This window comes from Pterocles gutturalis, unplaced genomic scaffold, assembly GCF_000699245.1.
Source record: "Pterocles gutturalis isolate BGI_N339 unplaced genomic scaffold, ASM69924v1 scaffold8975, whole genome shotgun sequence".
Classification (NCBI taxonomy): Eukaryota; Metazoa; Chordata; class Aves; order Pterocliformes; family Pteroclidae; genus Pterocles; species Pterocles gutturalis.
The window spans coordinates 68710-87318 of NW_010143362.1; the positions used below are offsets into that span (position 1 = coordinate 68710).

At 43.7% G+C, this 18609-nt stretch overlaps 1 protein-coding gene across 1 annotated transcript; it reads right to left on the minus strand.

The window, feature by feature from the left end:
• Nucleotides 1-2374: 2374 nt before the first annotated feature.
• Nucleotides 2375-18100, minus strand: DTD1 (D-tyrosyl-tRNA deacylase 1; the record flags this gene model as incomplete). The annotated part of the gene is made up of 5 exons (XM_010084706.1): nt 2375-2995; nt 4308-4484; nt 11734-11831; nt 15116-15351; nt 18010-18100. Coding segments are annotated over 4 exons (581 nt in total), but the record flags the coding sequence as incomplete, so codon positions are not given.
• Between the last annotated feature and the right edge of the window lie 509 nt (nt 18101-18609).

Sequence of the window (18609 nt, forward strand, 5' to 3'; positions counted from 1 at the left end):
CACCTTTTCCTTTTTTTAAAATATCTTGGCAATGCAACCCCAAGACTGTTCCCGGCTGCAGCCTGGCCCGTGTAAGCACTTGGTGTTAATTACCATTACCAAGCATTCCTTTAATGAAGATTAGGAGATTAATGATAACACACACGGAGTGTACACAAATTAGACATCAAAAGCCGTCGGAGAGTTGTGAAGAGCCAGCTTGAGAGAATGCCCTGACCAAGGCACTCTGCTTTCCCGATTTCCTCCCCATGAAAGCCCAGCACAGGGGCAGGCTGGGGAGCAGAGCCAGTGCCGCTGACCTGCTCCTGGCACCTGAGTCACCCGTGGTTCAGTCACAGATCAGCTGCCTCCTTCTCTCAATATCCTCTCAGAGAATCACAGAATGGTTTGGGCTGGAAGGGACCTTAGAGATCATCCAGTCCCACCCCCTGCCATGGGCAGGGACACCTCCCACCAGCCCAGGTTGCCCAAAGCCTCATCCAGCCTGGCCTCGAACCCCTCCAGGGATGGGGCATCCACAGCTTCTCTGGGCAACCTGGGCCACTGCCTCACCACCCTCTTGAAGTCCAGAGTAGTGACTTTGCTGTACACCCTCTTTGACCCCCTAAGGATCTTGAACTCAACAATTTTGTGGTCCCTACAGCCAAGGCTGCCCTTGAGCTTCACATTACCCACCATCCCCTCCTTGTTGGTAAGGACAAGGTCCAGCATAGCACCTTTTCTTGTCAGTTCCTGTAACACTTGGATGAGGAAGTTGTCATCAATGCATTCCAGGAACCTCTTCGATTGCTGGTGCCCTGCTGTGTTGTCCTGCCAGCAGCTAGCAGGGTGGTTGAAGTCCCCCAGGAGGACCATAGCTTGCAAACATGAAGCTGTTTCTATCTGTTCATAGAGGGCCTCATCCACTCACTCTTCCTGGTCAGGCAGCCTGGAGCAGATCCCCACTACAACATCTCCTTCCCCTGCCTTCCCTCTAACCCTGACCCACAAGCTCTCTGGCAGCTCCTCACCCAGCCCCAGGTGGAGCTCCGTGCCCTCCAGCTGGTCTCTGCCATAGAGGGCAACACCCCCTCCCCTTCTCCCCTGCCTGTCTTTCCTGAAGAGTTTATACCCATCTATTCCTGCACTCCAGTCACGAGAGCCATCCCACCACGTCTCGGTGATGCCAATGACATCACAGCACACGCACGTCTGCAACTCTTCTTGCTGTACTACCACTCCTGCCTCCCACAAGACATATTTATATTACTTTTTCTTTTCAACCTTTACTAGTTTAGATTCTACCAGCTCACCTTTTAGGATGCAAAGAGGCTGTGGGACTTTCTTTATGCCCTTACCTTCTGAAAAACAAGTTGCAAAGCAGAAGACCAGATTTCAAATATGCTGGAGCAAGCAGGACACTTAAGTTAGGTGAGATCTGGCTGAGGGTTGGTTGGTTAACAGCCCCATCAACACCTGAGAGGTAGGCACCCACTACCTTCTGGACTGAATTTGCCCTTTGCAGCCAATTAAGCACTAATCTGACACCAGATGAGGGAGACTCTGAAAGGACAAGGCACAACACACCTACCTGGAGGCGAAAACGCACTGCCTGTGACAAGGCTGTGACTTCAGGCAAGCTAAACAGCATGGAACGGCCAGGTGAAAAATCATGTCATTATTAAAGGCAAGACTAAGCGTAACATTTCAACCCATCCTGGCCACTCAACGGTTCTGTTTAAATGCTAGGTGTGTGGCTTGCCAAATCTTGACTTAAGCTTCATGTCCTTTAAAAGGCCACATCAGGGTGCAGTTCTGAAACTCTCCTGTCTTGGTTTGACTGATACTTTACGAAACAAGCAGTTCCAAGCAAAAAAAAGCTACAAGGGAAAAGTTTAAAAACCAAAAGCAAAACCCCGCAGTGGTTGCACACTCTGCACCATTGTAAAGATGCATTTGGATTAAGAACAACCATCATCTGGAAGAAGTCAAAGGTGTAATGATTTGCAACCTTTCCTCTCCCCTGAAACCTCCCTGGCTTTAACACCCACAGGAGAGCAGTTTCGCTGGTGCTTCTCAGCTCGTTTGCCGGCAGCTTCCAAATGCTGTTCTGCCTCTGATGAATCTGACAGAAATGTCAGCAGGCACATGATGCAGCACCTGGAGCAGCTGCTGCTGCATTTTGATGCCCACCACAGAGTAACTGGAGGACTTAGGTGTATTGAGCAAAGATTTCAGGACAGCAGCCTGGCTTCCAAAGCAGAGATTACATTAGTAATCATGAGTGCATAGGGGATACCAGTTCCTTGGCTTGTACGTTTTGCTCTGTGTCACTCACATTTTCACACACATCACCATATCCTAGGGAGTGCAACACACAAACAAAAACAGGCGCTCAGCTAGCATCATTTGTTTAATAAAGTCTTTTTTGTTTTTAAAAAAGTTTACAAGACAGATGTGTGCCACATGATAAACAACTAGCAGCTAGCTGATCCTTCCTTTGAATAACTTAATCCATGCAGAGAGACTGGACTGCCTAACTCAGTGTGTTATGTGGCAGCTGAGCAATATACCAAAATATACACAGATCTACACGCTGCCATGGAAACAGGTAGCACATGACACCATAGAGTGAGACTCAAAATACAAGCCTGCTTGGATAATTTCCAGAATTCAAGTGTAAGTTTAAAGAAAAACCCTGATTTATCTTTGAAATGGAGCTCATGTACTGAGAGTGAATGTTCTGCTACAATCTGCCTACAGCCCCCCTTTATTCAGCAGTCATGTGAAAACACATACACAGAAATGTTACGAGTCCTTTTTACTACTGACACTACACAGTAACAACTGAATATGATAGCATTGCTTTGGTTGTTTCAATACAGAATGATATAGGTTTCTAATGTCTTCGTTCTGTTTTCCCATTTTCCATTCTTTTCCAAAGTCATTGAAGAGTGGTGCTGAGGTGAACGCTGGGTCTCTCTTCACGAATCCAGTGTAGCTTTTGTACGAGAAACTGGAAGGCAAACAAACAGGAACATTACTATAGGTAGAGTAGAAATACAGCAGGATTCCTTCAAATTCCACAGAGAAAAGTATCTTTACTTATTGTCACAGCATGAAAATTAATGCTAGGTTATCAGCATAAATGTTAGGTTATCAGCATATACATGTTAGAAATATTCAGCTCCTCAAAATTTCAAATATTATTGGAAAGGTCAGACTGACCAAAGCACTCTAGAAGGCTTGCAAACTCCTGCTCTCTAAAGTGTTCTTATTTCAACACACAACCCAGAAACAGTGGGGGAAACCCCCTCTTCCTTTAGCACAGCAGCAAAGCCAATAGGTGCTGAGAAACAGTACACCCTCACTTCATTTTCTCCTTCCCAATGTGCCTGTTCATCTCCAGTATTAAAACAGGTCGGTGCACTGAGCATAAAGCTGAAGAGAGCAGAACTCATGTGATTCCAGCTGTTGTGTGATATGACAATCCACTTTTGACTGCAACCCAACTAATGAACAGAACCATTTCACACCAGGCTTGAAGGTGCTCTCCATGAGGCCAGGGAAAAAAAACAGCCCTAAGCCATGACAAAGGATCCAGGTCTATATTCAGCCTAATTCCATTCACTCCTGTCCAGGCACGTCCCGCAGGTCAAGTGCCTGAAGGGAGAGAAAATCCCAGTTCTCATCCTGAATTCAAGCAGTAAGTCTGGCTCTCAGTGCCTAGCCTAACGTTCTCATTAGGTGGTGAATGTACATGAAATAGCCTGTTATCAAGTCATCCTGGGAAAGAACAAACTGAAGAGGGAGGAGTAGGAACCATGATAGGAAGTTGCAGTTCTGGCCTGGCTCCAACTTCTGAGATGTTTTCCACTTCCATTCCTGGGGACTACGTGTTATTGGGGTATTACAAATGGTGGAGGCTGTTCCAGAGCGACCTGCCTGCTAGGTAAAGACAGAGAGAGAAACACAACCATGAATCTCTGCTCTGAAGAATACAAAGCTGGATTCCGAGTTAAGTGACTGCTGGAGAGACCAAAATTTGAGATTTCCTGAGTCAACCTAGGAACAGTCGTGCTGGGCCAGGCTCACAGATACACACGTCCAGCCAAGCACACAGCTGGGAAGAGGTTTTCACCTACTCCTCCATTCTGGTGTGACGGCTGCAGATGGAAGCAGAGGCTACCCACCTGCAAGATGATCAGAATTTCACATTTCAGCACTTCTAATACAACTCTCTGCATGTGCTGCTTCAGTAGCACACCGAGGGTTAGAGACTACCAAGCAGGAGGACACAGCTTTACGGAGGAGTAGAAAAGCCAAACCTGAGGCCTGCTTTGGAGGAGCTAAGGCTCTCTTTCCGAAGACACATCTCCTTCTGCTCCACTGCTTGCGCTGGGGTCATCCTTGTTACGGGGGGCATTTCTTTCTCTGCTTGACTCAGAGGGCACCTTGGTTCTGGTCTTCTCTTTTCTTTGTTGCTGTTTTTCAAGTTTTGTCAGCTATTCACAAGATAAGGAAAGTGAGAAAAGACTTCATGGAATAAAATAATTTCAAAAGACTATTTCTAAAAAACCATAGATGTGAGTATTTGTATAAAACTTGCAACTCAGATTCACAACACCAATAAACATATCAATAAAACAGAAAAGAAAAAAAAAAGCCCAAGGCTTAGATTTTCAGAAATTTGGAGAAGACAGTGAATTATCATCATACACTAACATGATCACCCTGAGTATAAAAAAGAAGTGCACATATTCAAAGGACTATCCCTCTGCTTTCCAGGGTTCTTTCACCTCCCAAAATGATCTGAAAATGTGGAAAAGAATAAAACATAAGAACCAAAAGGGGGAGCCGGATTCCAACAAACTCCTCTTCTGTTTTGAGTCTTAAGTGGCAGTTTTGTAGTTTCAAAGTTGCTGACAACAGGGGTATCCCAAGTTCAGCCATCCAGCACACAAGAATAAATTTATTTTATTTTTTATCCAGAGAAAGAAATATGAACCTTAGCATCACCTAGGATATAGAATAACCTTTTCAAATCAGCTTGGACAAAACCCTTGGCTAACACTGCCTTGCCACCTCTCACTAAAAAGTCTTGCAATTCTACTAAGAGTCAAACTAAGTCATACACAGCTGTCACTTCTGCATCTCTTTCTCATTTTTCAGAGAAGCACATTGCAATAAGTTTTGGGACACTACATATTGATGGCTACTTAAATCACTCCATTTTGTGCAGTTTGTCCGTTTGGATAAATTCTGTAATCTAGTGATTTTCTCTACTGCTTCCAAAATTTCCCCAAGATAAAGCGTACGCTTGATCTCTTCTGAGGTGAAATCTTCATAGAATAAAATAAGCTACATTACGTGTGTTGATAATGAATTAGACGGACTCACGGATGCTGCATACAAAGACGTAAATCTGAGCTCCAAAGCAGTAAGAGCTAAGAGCTCAGACTGTAGTGCCTTGGGACAGCACAGCATTCCCTTGTACATTATCCCACATACACACGCCCCCCTTGAACAGCTGCACACATGGACTTCTAGCCTAACACAGAACATTGTTAGTTGGTTTTTTCAAAACTAAAACCAGTTTATTTTTACTATGTGAAACAACAGAGTACAATGTCTCTGTTTGTCTAGCACGATCGAGTCCTCACGTCGTGCACAGAGTAACAAACATGTTGGGTATGATACCCACAATATTTTAAATCATGTCTGACAACGTGCACACTACTCTTCTGCCAACAAGCCTCTATACACAGCACAGGAATGTTAAAGGTAATTGAGAATCTGAGTGCATCTGCAGGAAGGGAAACAGAAGTTTGTGAGCCCTTAAAATTAAAGGTACTCGACCTTAATTAATGGTACTCCCATGGTGTCTATGTAGTTGGGTTTTATTTTTGCAAATACAAAACACTAACATTTCCCAGGCACATTACATTATCCTTCACTCTTCATCTTGACCAAGCGTGTGTGTGCTGCTTTACAGCCCCGATACAGACAGGTGCAGCGACAAAGATCTACTCCCAATGCCTTCATCGTTACACCTCCCACGACAGTGTCCAGCTCCAAACTGCGGTTTAAAATACAACATAGTTCACGTCCTTCTGGCAGGGCCCACAGAGCTCAGTTCAGCATCTAAGGAGAATATATGCATTCAACACTGACACTGCTACGCCACTTCTCCTCACAGAAGAAACAAAAATGCACAGAATATTTCCCATCTGAATTCCATAATTATCCATAGTGCTTTCAAAGTTCAAGGGGTTGGTTTTTTTTTTAGTTGTCACCATGTCACCTCCCCAGACACCCTCTAACACCTCTTCCTGTTCCATTTCTGTCTGGCTGCTTCTACTAGCTACAAATTCCTACAACAAAATACGAAGTACATCTCCCTAACCTTCCCCAGAAAAGGATCGAAACATACAAAGCATTCTAGGCACAGCTAACCTAATTTCAGCAACGATCACAACAAACTTCACCAAGACAGCACAGAAATTTGCTAAACTCTTAGTGCTGACCTCTGGAATTACCCAAAGGGTTGCACGTAAATCCAGAAGGAACGATCCAAAATTGCTCCACCGGTTAAGGCTGGAAACTACGCTTGTGATTTGTACTAGAACATTAGGAAAATCCTTTTGCTTTCTGCATCATAGCCAAGAGTGAAGAGAAATACTTGATCTCCCCTCACTCTCAAAAACTATGTAGGAAAGGTAGTCACTATTACTGAACTCAGAAGAGAATCACCACTTGTCTACACTGACCTTCTCCCGTTTTATGCCTTTTTCTTTTCACATTTCTTATCCAGTTTCTAATTTGTGGCTTTATTTTGCCTTTCAAGCAAAATTGCTTGTACATCAGGCTTAACAAAAAAAGCGCCTTAGGAGCTCAATTAAATGCCAAATATTTTTTCTATTATTCCATTCAAATGTCCAAAATTAAAAAAAAAAAAAAAACAAAACACAAGTCTTCAGAAAAGGCCCAGCAACCACTAACTACTGCTGGTGTAAGAATCTTCTGATTTACTTCACACTTTCAAATAATTTGGTTATTATTACATCAGACCATAGCAGAACTGAACACTTCACAACCAATTAAACTGTAGTAGCCTCCCCTGCTTACTAGGGTTTCACAAACCCCTAGAATATTCTCTTTCTTGTATTTATATATATACACACAGATTTTATATACACACACACACATATATTTGTTGTATGAGGACATACTTTTTTTTAATTTTTTTTTATTCTGTAAATGATTTATACTTCTCTAGCACAAGGAATACAAAAATACATTTGGATTAACTACTAATTACTAATTAAATTGCTAAGGAATTATAAAGATTGGATTACCAATTGCAACCACAGACAATCACTAAAAAAAAAAGAGGTATTTCACTGTCACATCCTATGACATAAAAGAGCTATTAATCAGCAATTAATTGTCTAATCTCTTTTTGTTAACATCACCTTAAACATTGCTGGATGGTTTATTTATCTCTTCTTGCTAAAGCAGAAAGCAAAAAGATAAAAACCACCCCAGCTCTAAGCCTCAGTTCCCATGCTACAAGCAAATCAACAGACTGCATGACAGAAAAAAAAAAAAAAAAAAAAAAAAAAAAAGCAACAGGCAGGGAAGAGGAAAGAGAACTACAAATTTAAATTGGTTCTTTCTCATCACATGCCTCGTACAATGGGTGAGAGATGAGGGCACACATGTCAAACAATATTGGGAAACAATGCTTTAGAGTCTCCGGAACAGCAGTGCCTCCGACAGCGTGTACTAACATCCCAGTATGAGCTAGAAAAGATCTCCAGGAAGTTACAAGAGCTGCCAATTTTCTAGTTAATGTGGTTCTTCGAAACGTGGCATAGATCAAATTCTTTGTGCATCCCAAGCACACATGGCTGGCAGGCTTTATCAGTGTCTGTGCCACTGTAAGAGCTCATCCATTTCTGTGACAAACAAGAACCCACACATCAGGACTTACAACGAGCTGGAACTCAGGGTGGCTCGTGAAATGTGTGTGGGCAACACATCGCAGAAGGAAGGCAAGTAAACTTACGTTACTCCTCTTCTCATATGTGGATTGTCCGGTACCCACTCAGACAGCCCATACAAGGACTCCGTCCTCCTTTTCAGAGGGTCCAGGCACAGACTCAGTAAGAAGATACTTGGTGTAACCTTACCTTAGGACAACTGACAGTGCTCTAAGCACACCCTGCACAAGAAGCCCCATCTTTGCTGATGAAATGAGGTTTAAAGAGGAAAGGAAGGCAATCAGCAAGCGAGACTGAAGCAAAATCAGACATTCACGTTAAACAAAGATTTCATGCCAGAGAAAGTTTGAAAACCAGCATCCTTCCCAGTCTTCAGCCCATGTTGTGGCCACCAGGAAGGTGGTGTCAGACGAGAAAAGCAGGCAGCCTTGAACTGTGAGGGGAAAATCCATAAAGAAGTCAATGTTTCCCAAGAAAGAGACAGAACCTTACAGAATCCTGCACGCCCTGGTGATTCCTCTTGGGTTACTTTACACTTATACACGGCACAGCAGGGGTAAAAGCTCTCAGTGCTCTCCACTTCAGTCAGAAACTGCATCATGTCATCTTTCAGTGATTCACCTATCCTTACTCCAGTGATTCCCACTGACTGCTTGAGCTAAAAAGATTGGTCACCAGTTTTGCCCTACAGACCAAGGCACCATAAAGTTCCATTTCGGTCACAGGCAGTAGGACACGATGTTACCATCCATACTGCTGCTAATGCCCTCAACTGCAGGCAACACTAAATGCTGCTTTTCAAACAGAGCCATGAGACAGAGCCATGCAAGAGCATGGAGAACTTGTGCAGCAAACATTGCTTGGTGGCATGGAGGCAACATGTCCTTTCCTATTCCACGATGAGCCAGAGGGGCAAAAGCAGAGAACTGATACTGCCACAAGTACACAACTAAACCTCAGCCTTAACAAGGCTATCTACTATAAACACGGCACCTGAAAGCAGTGGGCCACAACTCTCTTGAGAGTTAATGCACAGTTCAAAGGGGACAGCAAGGTACTCCATTTTTCTGCCACCTAGCTTTCTGCAGACTGTTCCTCAGGCAAATCAGGCAGCACCTCAATTCCTCCAAATGGGGACGGGAGTGCTTACATCTACAATCATTCCTCACTCCAAAGACAGAGCTCCTGCTGCTAATTATGCACGGTTTGGACTGAGAACTCTTTGTGCTAAAGCTGTGAGGGTAGAGAAAGAAAGGCCAGCAGCAGATGCAGTTCTTTCAGGGGTTAAAATGTCACAAAAATATACAGAACAGAATTTGGAGGTAAAAAGAACCTGACTCCAAGCTACCTTAGCTATTTACGTCAACAAGAGATGCTTCTTTAGGCTCTCCCATGCTCTTTTCCCATTAGGCTCCAAATGCCTTTAGTACAATATTTTGAGATATGCAGAATTTCCACCAATTAGAGCCACCAGTTGCACTGCAGTTATCACAGAACCTCTAAGCAGGCCTTAAGGTATAAACATACACAGCTGCCTGAAAAACCCAAATGTCTGATTTTTAATTCAGAAGAGTGATGGTTGCATGGTGACTCAAGGACAGACCCTATCAGTAAAGTGACTTTGTCTTCCTCATCAACTTGGTAGGATCACTGTATTTGGGGCAACCCAGGGCTGGAAAGATTAGAACAGAATAGAATAGAATAGAATAGAATGATTTAGTTCCAGTTGTAAGGGACCTACAACAATCATCTAGTCCAACTGCCTGAAGACTTGAGGGCTGACCCAAAGTTAAATCATGTTATTAAACACCACCTCTCTAGGAAGCTTGTTCCAGTGTTTCATCATCCTCTTGGTAAAGAAATATTTCCTTATGTCAAGTTTGAACCTCCCCTGATACAGCTTTTAACCATTCCCATGCGTCCTGTCACTGGGTACCAGGGAGAAGAGCTCAGCACCTCCCTCTCCACTCCCCCTCAGGAAGCTGTCGAGAGCAATGAGGTCGCCCCTCAGCCTCCTTTTCTCCAAACTAGACAAACCCAGAGTCCTCAGCAGCTCCACACAGGACATTCCTTCCAGCCCTTTCACCAGCTGTGTTGCCCTCCTCTGGATGCACTCAAGGACCTTCACATCCTTCTGAAATTGTGGGGCCCAGAACTGCACACAGTACTCAAAAGGTGAGGCTGCACCAACACTACATACAGCAGGATAATTGCCTCTGCTGACCGGCTGGTGATGCTGTGTTTCATGCAGCCCAGGATGTGGTTTGCTGTCTGCTGTCCTGGCTGCCAGGGCACACTGCTGACTCATATCGAGCCTGCTCTCAACCAGCACCCCCAGATCCCTTTCTGCAGGCTGGCTCTCCAGCCACTCCTTTCCCAACTTATACAAATCCAGCGTTAGTTCATCTCAGGTGCAGAATCTGCCATTTGTTCTTGTTAAAATTCATGTTACTGATGATTGCCATGTATCCAGATCCCTCTGCAAGGCCTCTTGTCCCTCGAGAGAACCAACAGCACCTCCTAGTTTAGTATCAGCAGCAAATGTACTAATGGCGCATTCAACTCCTGCATCCAGATCACTGATGAGTGCATTGAACAGAACAGGCCCCAGGACTGAGCCCTGAGGAACACCGCTGGTGACCGGTTGCCAGCCAGATGTAGCCCCATTCACTACAACCCTTTGAGCTCTGCCCTTCAGCCCGTTCTTCACCCAGCTCACTGCATACCTGCTCATCTCACAGTTAGACAACTTGTCCAGAAGAACGTTGTGAGGGACAGTGTCAAAAGTCTTACAACAATCCAGAAAAACTACATCCACTGCCTTCCCTTCCTCCACTATGCGAGTGACTTTATCACAGAAGGGTATCAAATCAGTTAGACATGACGTTCCCTTCATGAACCCAATATTGACTGCACCTGATGACTGCATTGGCCTTTAAATGCCTTTCAATAGCACTCAGTATGATCTACTCCATAATTTTTCCAGGTACTGAGATTAGACTAACAGATCTGTAGTTTCCTGGGTCTTCCCTCAAGCCCTTCTTATAAATTGGAATAACAATTTTAAGAAGGTTAAGTGAACTGTTCAGCAAATAGGGTTGGTGTGGCCTCGCTAGAACACAGCTGGGAATAACACTCCCTCCCCCTTCTCTTTCAGCCTGGAAAAGTTGGTCACTGTTGTGTTTAGAGAACGAGAAAACCTCATCACCGTGTTTGGTTTTCAGCTTAACCTGTGCTGTTCCTCAGCAGAGCTAAGTCTCCTCTCCGCTCCAGACGCAACATTTCTGAAATTTCTGAAATTTCCTGAATTCAGGACTTAGATTGGCTGTTCTCTTGTTTCTGAGAAAGAGGGAGCTCTGCAGTTAATTGTTCCATCCAGCCACCCACATACAAATGTCTCTAAATGTTAAGAAATTTCACTAAAAAAAAAAAAGGGTGGGGGGAGTCCAGACATATTAAAAACATAGTTAATGACTCATGATTAAATGGCAGCTTTAATTATTAGGAAGAATAAACTGTAAAAAGTTGTTTTGTATTACACACGCACGACTTTTACCAGGACAGCAGGCAGCTATCAACAGACCAGGGAACTGAAGAAAACAATGCAATTATTTAGCTTTTCAGAGGCTGCACAGGAAGCACAAGGTCCTCATGCCTAAGGAAATTTATAACAGGAATGCTATAAATTCGCAGAGGAGGCACAGACTATACATCCACCCTTTCCAGGCAGATGCTCTGGCTCACTTACCTGTTTAGGGTCGACAGTGGCAGCTGGGGACTCCAACTCTATTGTTACAGGACCATCATTCTGGATGTGTACCTGCATGTAGGCACCAAACTTGCCATCTGTAAAGGAGAAAGACAAAAAGAGCTGAGGGCTCTTGAAAGGACAACACATACCAAAATCTTTCTCAAATTTGCTACTATAAAGAAAAAAATGACAAAACATAAAAGGTCAGCCAATCAACAAACTGCAGAAAGCTACTAAGAAAAACACCATCTGCATGCACTCAGCTCTGAGGTCTGACATTCAGAGACCATAAATACACAGCTAAATACAAAACAAAGAAACTACGGATAATCAAGGTGCTTACAGTTTAGCATGGGCAGGACTCAGTTCTCACAGGCAGGAGACAAAATTTTAAAGGACGTAACAGCTAAGCCTGGGAATCCAGCCCAGCTAACTAGTTGATCTTTTGAAGAAATCTTATATATGGGCAAAAGAAAGAAGACTCCAAGCCTATTCTGAAGCATTTGACATTGAATACCTCAGAACAGGAGCACGGGTGTACAGCTCAGTCCCAAGTTGCTACAGTAACTTCTACATTCCCCTAGAATGGCAACCTAGGCTATTCTTTGTCAGACTTTGGCAAAAAAAGACAGTGTCCACTCCCTCAACCCTGCCTACTTCACAGGAATACACTTCTGAAATCAGGAATGTCATTGTAACACAGCAGCATATCGGACAGCCCCCAACAAGTCAGGTTCCAATTTCCTTACAACTTTTTCAGGGCAGAATTCAGCATGTTTGCGTGCCACGCTAAATCACAGCCCAGGTATTACAATTTCACAAAGTTATACTTACACTCAAGCAGTCCTCCTCATATAGGGCCTGCCAGCGTGTAAAGGCTTTGTGTTCTTACTGCCTCAGCTGAGGGAAATTGTAAAATCTGCTGACGCAACCACAGGACTTAGCCTACTACCCACGAAACCACCAAGCTTCAGAAACTTTGCTCACACAAAAATAAAAATAGCTAAAACAAGCAAACAAACAAAAACACATTGACAAAGCAATTGGCACAATAGAAACTTCGATCATAAGAGTCTAACAGACTCGGATGCAGCACAACATAGACTGGCACAGTCTAAAAAGAAAGCAAAATCATAAATTAACAGGTGGTTCCAGTGCCGCCAGCAGTTCTGAATGCATGTGTTATCTGACACAATAGCACAGGGTTGCTAAATCTAAATCACTGTTGGGTTTCTAAATCTATGCTTTCTGAATTAAAAAAAAAAAGAAAAAGTTAAGCTCTTTTTGCAGGAAGCGTTGGCAAACAGCAGTGGCTATTCATTTCAGGTGTATAACTGTTGTTCACTGAAAGAGCAGTTGAAAAAGCTGCTGTCAAAATATAAACTGATTGAAAGTATTTCAGACACAAAACATTTTCCAAAGCCCAAGAATAAAGATACAGACATACAGAGATATATCAAATTCTCCACACTTCAAATAAGTGAAAGAAGAAAGTCCACACTTGCTTTTAGTGTACCAGGACATAAGGGTCCAACTCGATCAAATCTTACCAGAGCAAATCTTACTCCTAATTACTTCCCAGGAATTTCTGTTACCAGTTTCAGAGGCACAGGAATGGGTCCTAACTTAGCCATAGCTCAACAAAGATAAAGATTCAAAAAGCACTATCTGAATTCCGTAGAACAGAAGTTTTCTATGTTACGGACTGAAACACGTGGGGAATGGGTATCAGAAATGCATTCCTTACCATCAGCAAACATTGGTCAGAAGAATATATCAAGCTACTGGAAAGCTGACACAAGATGGACATTTTATGCATTCATCAGCCCTGTGCTCCAGCCCCTTCCCCAGCTCCGTTGCCCTTCTCTGAACCTGCTCCAGCCCCTCAATGTCCTTCTTGTGGGGAGGGGCCCAAAACTGACCCCAGGATTCAAGGTGCGGCCTCACCAGGGCCGAGTACAGGGGCACAATCCCTGCCCTAGTCCTGCTGGCCACACTATTGCTGATGCAGTTTCTTTCTGCATAGTCGTTCTGAATAATCTGCTCCATGAGACCCCTGCTTCCTTCAGACTTTGTCTCTCAGCCTCTCCAATTTGTGGGAGCAATGTCACACATCTGTAAGATTTCTAAAGAATTATACCAATGACCATACGACCTTTTGTGGGTTTTTAAATCACTGTTCAGTGACAACAATGTAATAAAAAAGCAATGAGTTTTGGAGGTAACATGCTTCACTAGGGACATCCTGAGGAACATCTGACATCCACCTCTGCCACACGTCCTGTGGCAAGGCTGGGAAGGAAATCTTCAGTCACTGTGTGAGCTCAAGCTTATTTTGGGAATGTTTGCAGACACTTGCATACTGCTCTAGCAAATAGTACAAAACCACTGAAATACAAAGAGAGAGGAATTAGGGACATGGGTTAGTGGGTTGGGTGGTGTTGGGTTGACAGTTGGATTTGATGATCCTTGAGGTCTTTTCCAACCTTAATGATTCGATGATTCTATGATTTCACTGCGTCTCCTCAGAAAGTACTGGGATAATTACCTTCATCTACTGTCCATATGGAGATTAGCCTCTAAATCTTTCCTCAGCTACCCATTTTCTGTCTTTTTTTCTCATAAGGAAAGCAAGGCTGACCATTATCTATTCATAGCCCCCATTTTAAAACGTCTGTTCTAGATACTTTTCTTCTGGGCAAGTGTACCAAAAATTCAAGTCTAAATATGAAAATGGCCAGAAAGCAAACAGAGAAACAAACAGAAGAGATTAAGGGTGGATAGAGCACAAACACAAAGGGAAGCCAGGCATTTTCTGGTAAAGAGAAAACTGTTGCATACATGACATAGAGTTGAGAAAAGATAGTCTAAATCAAACGCCGTTCTCAAGTAGCACGTTACACCTCCTGCTGTCAACATTACCATTTAACAGAACGTAAAACTCAAGTGATAGATGGAGCTATGCTGTCCACCACACACTGGTGACACCTTCGAGACTGACTAACCACACATGCCTCAGAAAAAATGCTCCTCCTGGGTTCAGCGCGCTACACAGCACAAAACATCCAGGCCCTGAGGGAGTCTGACCTCAGAGGATGTTCTCCCGGCTGCAGCCCCTCTGGGTTATGTTGTCAGGCATTGCTTATGTTGTACAGCCAGTAACACCACAAGAACATCTACACATCAAACTATTCTGAGGAACGCCAGGAAGCTGCTTGGCTAGAGGAAGACTGGAGTGATCCACCCTGCCGGGCTGCTAGTGAAAAGCAGAAAAGTGCAGAGTCAACACAGATAGAAAATCGCAGAATAAAGAAAGTAGCAATCCAATCAGGGAAGAACACAAGCCACATCAAGGACCTTACCAGCCTTTTGCCCTTACCTTTAATAAGCTCTGGCTTGTAGGCTTTTCTTAGCTGCTCTAGGAAGTTGTTATAAAAACACTCCGCTTGCTCTGTGGGCATTGCCATGTGGTAGTCAGGCTTGTTTCCTTTCAGGATGCACTGGAGAGTAAATTGGCTCACACACAACACTTCATACTGTTTATCCATCACACTTTTGGACCAGTGCTTCCCACTTTCATCTTCAAATACTCGCAAGTTCAAGATCTTTCGAACCCTAGGAGGAGAAAAAGATAATTCCTAAATTTTTCCATGTAGGACCAACAGGTACAAGTTAACACCTACCACACAGGATGAGGTAAAAGAGAAGGTAGATGAATATTCATTCTGCCTCCACATAACAAGACACCCCTTTGTCCCTTCCTTCCTAAACCACAGGAATGTCATCACATTAGGCAGAGCTGTAACCAAGAAAGCCCTTACACACAACATTGTCAGACCATTAATTACCATCATAATTTTTTTCAGGCTGAAAGAATTGGGGTTGTTCAGCCTGGAGAAGAGAAGGCTCCGAGGAGACTCAGGAGCAGCTTTCCAGTACCTAAAGGAGCCTACAGGAGAGATGGGGAACCACTCTTCATCAGGGAGTGTAGTGAGAGGACAAGTGGTGACGGGTATAAGCTGAAAGAGGGTAGATTTAGACTAGACATTAGGAAGAAATGTTTTCCTGTGCGGGGGGTGAGGCAGTGGCCCAGGTTGCCCAGAGAAGCTGTGGATGCCCCATCCCTGGAGGGGTTCAAGGCCAGGCTGGATGAGGCTTTGTGCAACCTGGGCTGGTGGGAGGTGTCCCTGCCCATGGCAGGGGGTGGGACTGCATGATCTTTCCTTATATATGTCTTCCTTATATTTAGTCTAAATATACCCTCTCTTAGTTTAAAACCATTACCCATTGTCCTCCCTCAACAGAGCCGACTAAAAAGTCTGTCCCTATCTCTCTTATAAACCCCCTTAAGTACTGAAAGGCTGCAATAAAGTCTCCCTGGAGCCTTCTCCTCTGCAGGCTAAACAACTCCAACTCCCTCGGCCTTTTCTCGTGATCCCTCTGATCATTTTTGTGGCTCTCCTCTGGACCCACTCCAACAGGTCCATGTCCTTCTTGCACTGAGGACTCGGGAACTGGATGCAGTACTGAAGTTGGGGTCTCACCAGAGAGGAGTAGAGGGGCAGAATCACCACCGTCGATCTGCTGGCCACGATGAGAGAAGGAAGGCAGGGAACAGTGCAGAACTGCAGCTAGAAGCAAAGTGGTGACTGGGACTTTTTTGTATTTGTATTAAGGCTGATTTTTTGATCTGGGGGGCAGAACTGACTGGTTTGAATACTCTGAGAGGACAAGAAGACTTTCACAAACGGATCCTGAAAAGCAGCAAGCAGACTTGCAACTCAGTTTATGGCTGGACTTCGATTGATAACAAGATTGCATGCATGTCACTCTCCTGTCTTTGGTTTCTTCTTTTAGCTTCTACAAATCTGCCGCATCTATAAACAAGGGAGCGTATCAAGTGCAAAGCAGTTCAACTGCAGCCATCAGCCAGACGTTTTACACTCCACCAGAGGTGAGGCAGTTAGTATAAAATAAAGCTTACACTTTGGTATGGGCATAGAATAGAATCACAGAACATAGAGTAGTTTGGGTTGGAAGGGACCTTTAAAGTTCAACCCCCCTGAGGCACAGGCACAAAAACCATCCTTGCCCATTTGTGCATGTCAAAGACAAATGGAATTGACTCCTGAATAAAGTGGATGGTTAAAAGCCTTGGAAGGCCCCAGCACACAGGCTTAAATCATCATCACTACTGTGTTTTAATGATAAAGATATTTGTAATTTCATTTACAGGATTATTAAAGTTTCCTTTAATACGAGTTGAAGAGCCTGGTTAAGCTGATTTCTTTCATTCCTTTTTTGTAGATGCTGGCTTCCTGCCTGCCCTGTGTCGGTCACCCAAACAACGTGGCACTGAGAGCACAGTCGCTATGGATCACCCGCTTGCAATATTCAGAAGCATCTTTCATGTTCACCAAGGTAGGAATAAGAAACAATGACTGAGCAATTGTTAAACACTGAGGTTGCAAACAGTACCGCCAATGGAAGGTGTCATAATAAAAACACCGCTAGGTTTGCTGCAATTTTCATAAATAAACAGTTTCACATGTTTATGTGAGCTCTTCAGTGACCTTTAGTTCACATCCCCACTCTCTACTTTCTCTTCCACATCTCTTAAGGATTGTTTTCACCCTTACTCGCCTTCTCTCTTCACTGCTTGAGCCTTCTTGACATCAGTTACCTTTATTACCTGTTTCTTCTTTGCCTTCCTAAGAACTAAGGTCAGCCCTAGAACAATGAAAAGTCCGAAGGAGTCAGAAGCAGCCCCTGGAGAACTCTCTCCTGCATGCGTTTGCCAGCTGAACCACAATATTTTGTGGGCAGGGAACAGACAGCCAGAGCCAGCCCTACAGGCTGCCAAAATAGATCCACTTTTACAGAAAAGTAACTTCCAGCCTTTTGGAAGAACAAAACTTCTCATGTGCAAACTAAAAGTTTGAGATTTCTGGTACGTCCCATCCTTGAAGGATGGAGTCCTTCGGGATAAATTCATAAAGTAAAAAGGACAGACATTTTAAAAAGGGAGATCAGAAGAACCCAACACCTTGATTTTTCCTTTTTGAGTCTGCTCTTGATAAAAGACACATAGAGAGGGAATGGACACATTTTCCACAACGGAACATAAAGATAAAACTCTAAGAAATTCAAGGTAAAATTTGAAGAGGAACTAACAGGCAAACACGAATTTCCCAACAGGAGCGCCTCATTTTTTCTGGCTACTGCACAGGTATCACTGATTCAGTGTCAGAAATGCATAAATATGTGACTTACATGTGCTCCAGCTCTCTTTGTGTATCTTCCAAAGAAATGCCCAGCAGCACACAGAGGCCTCGTCCTATTGAACTTATTTGTTCACCGCCCACTGGGGAAGGGGGGAAAAAAGAAAAGGAAGGTTAAATGCACTGTCTTATTACACAGGTAAGTACTGATTTCAGCTGGCAACTGTACAACCACCAAAGAAAACATCATTTTAAACCCTTCTCTCTGTCTTAAGTTTGTTAGAGAGTAAAGATCATGTAGAAACTCTCTTTCAAAAGTCTTCCCAGTATCACGACTTATTTCTGAAGGACTAGCTCAAGATGCTTACTCTAGCATCTAAAAACACTGTATAAAGATTTTTTTTACTACAACCGGATCAGTAGTGCTAACCAGAGAGGTGGCAGAACTCTCTCCAATCCTTGTAAAAATTATCCACTTGGTTGGTATCAGCAAGTGTACTCAACATTTTTATACTCCCCCACTCCCTACATGCTTTACCTGAGTCATGAAAAGGTAATTTCCACTTGATATAGTCCTCAGAGATTTTTTTTAAAACAAGACTTTGAACAACCTGCAAAATTCTACCCTCCTCGTTGGGAACCCCAGCTCTTT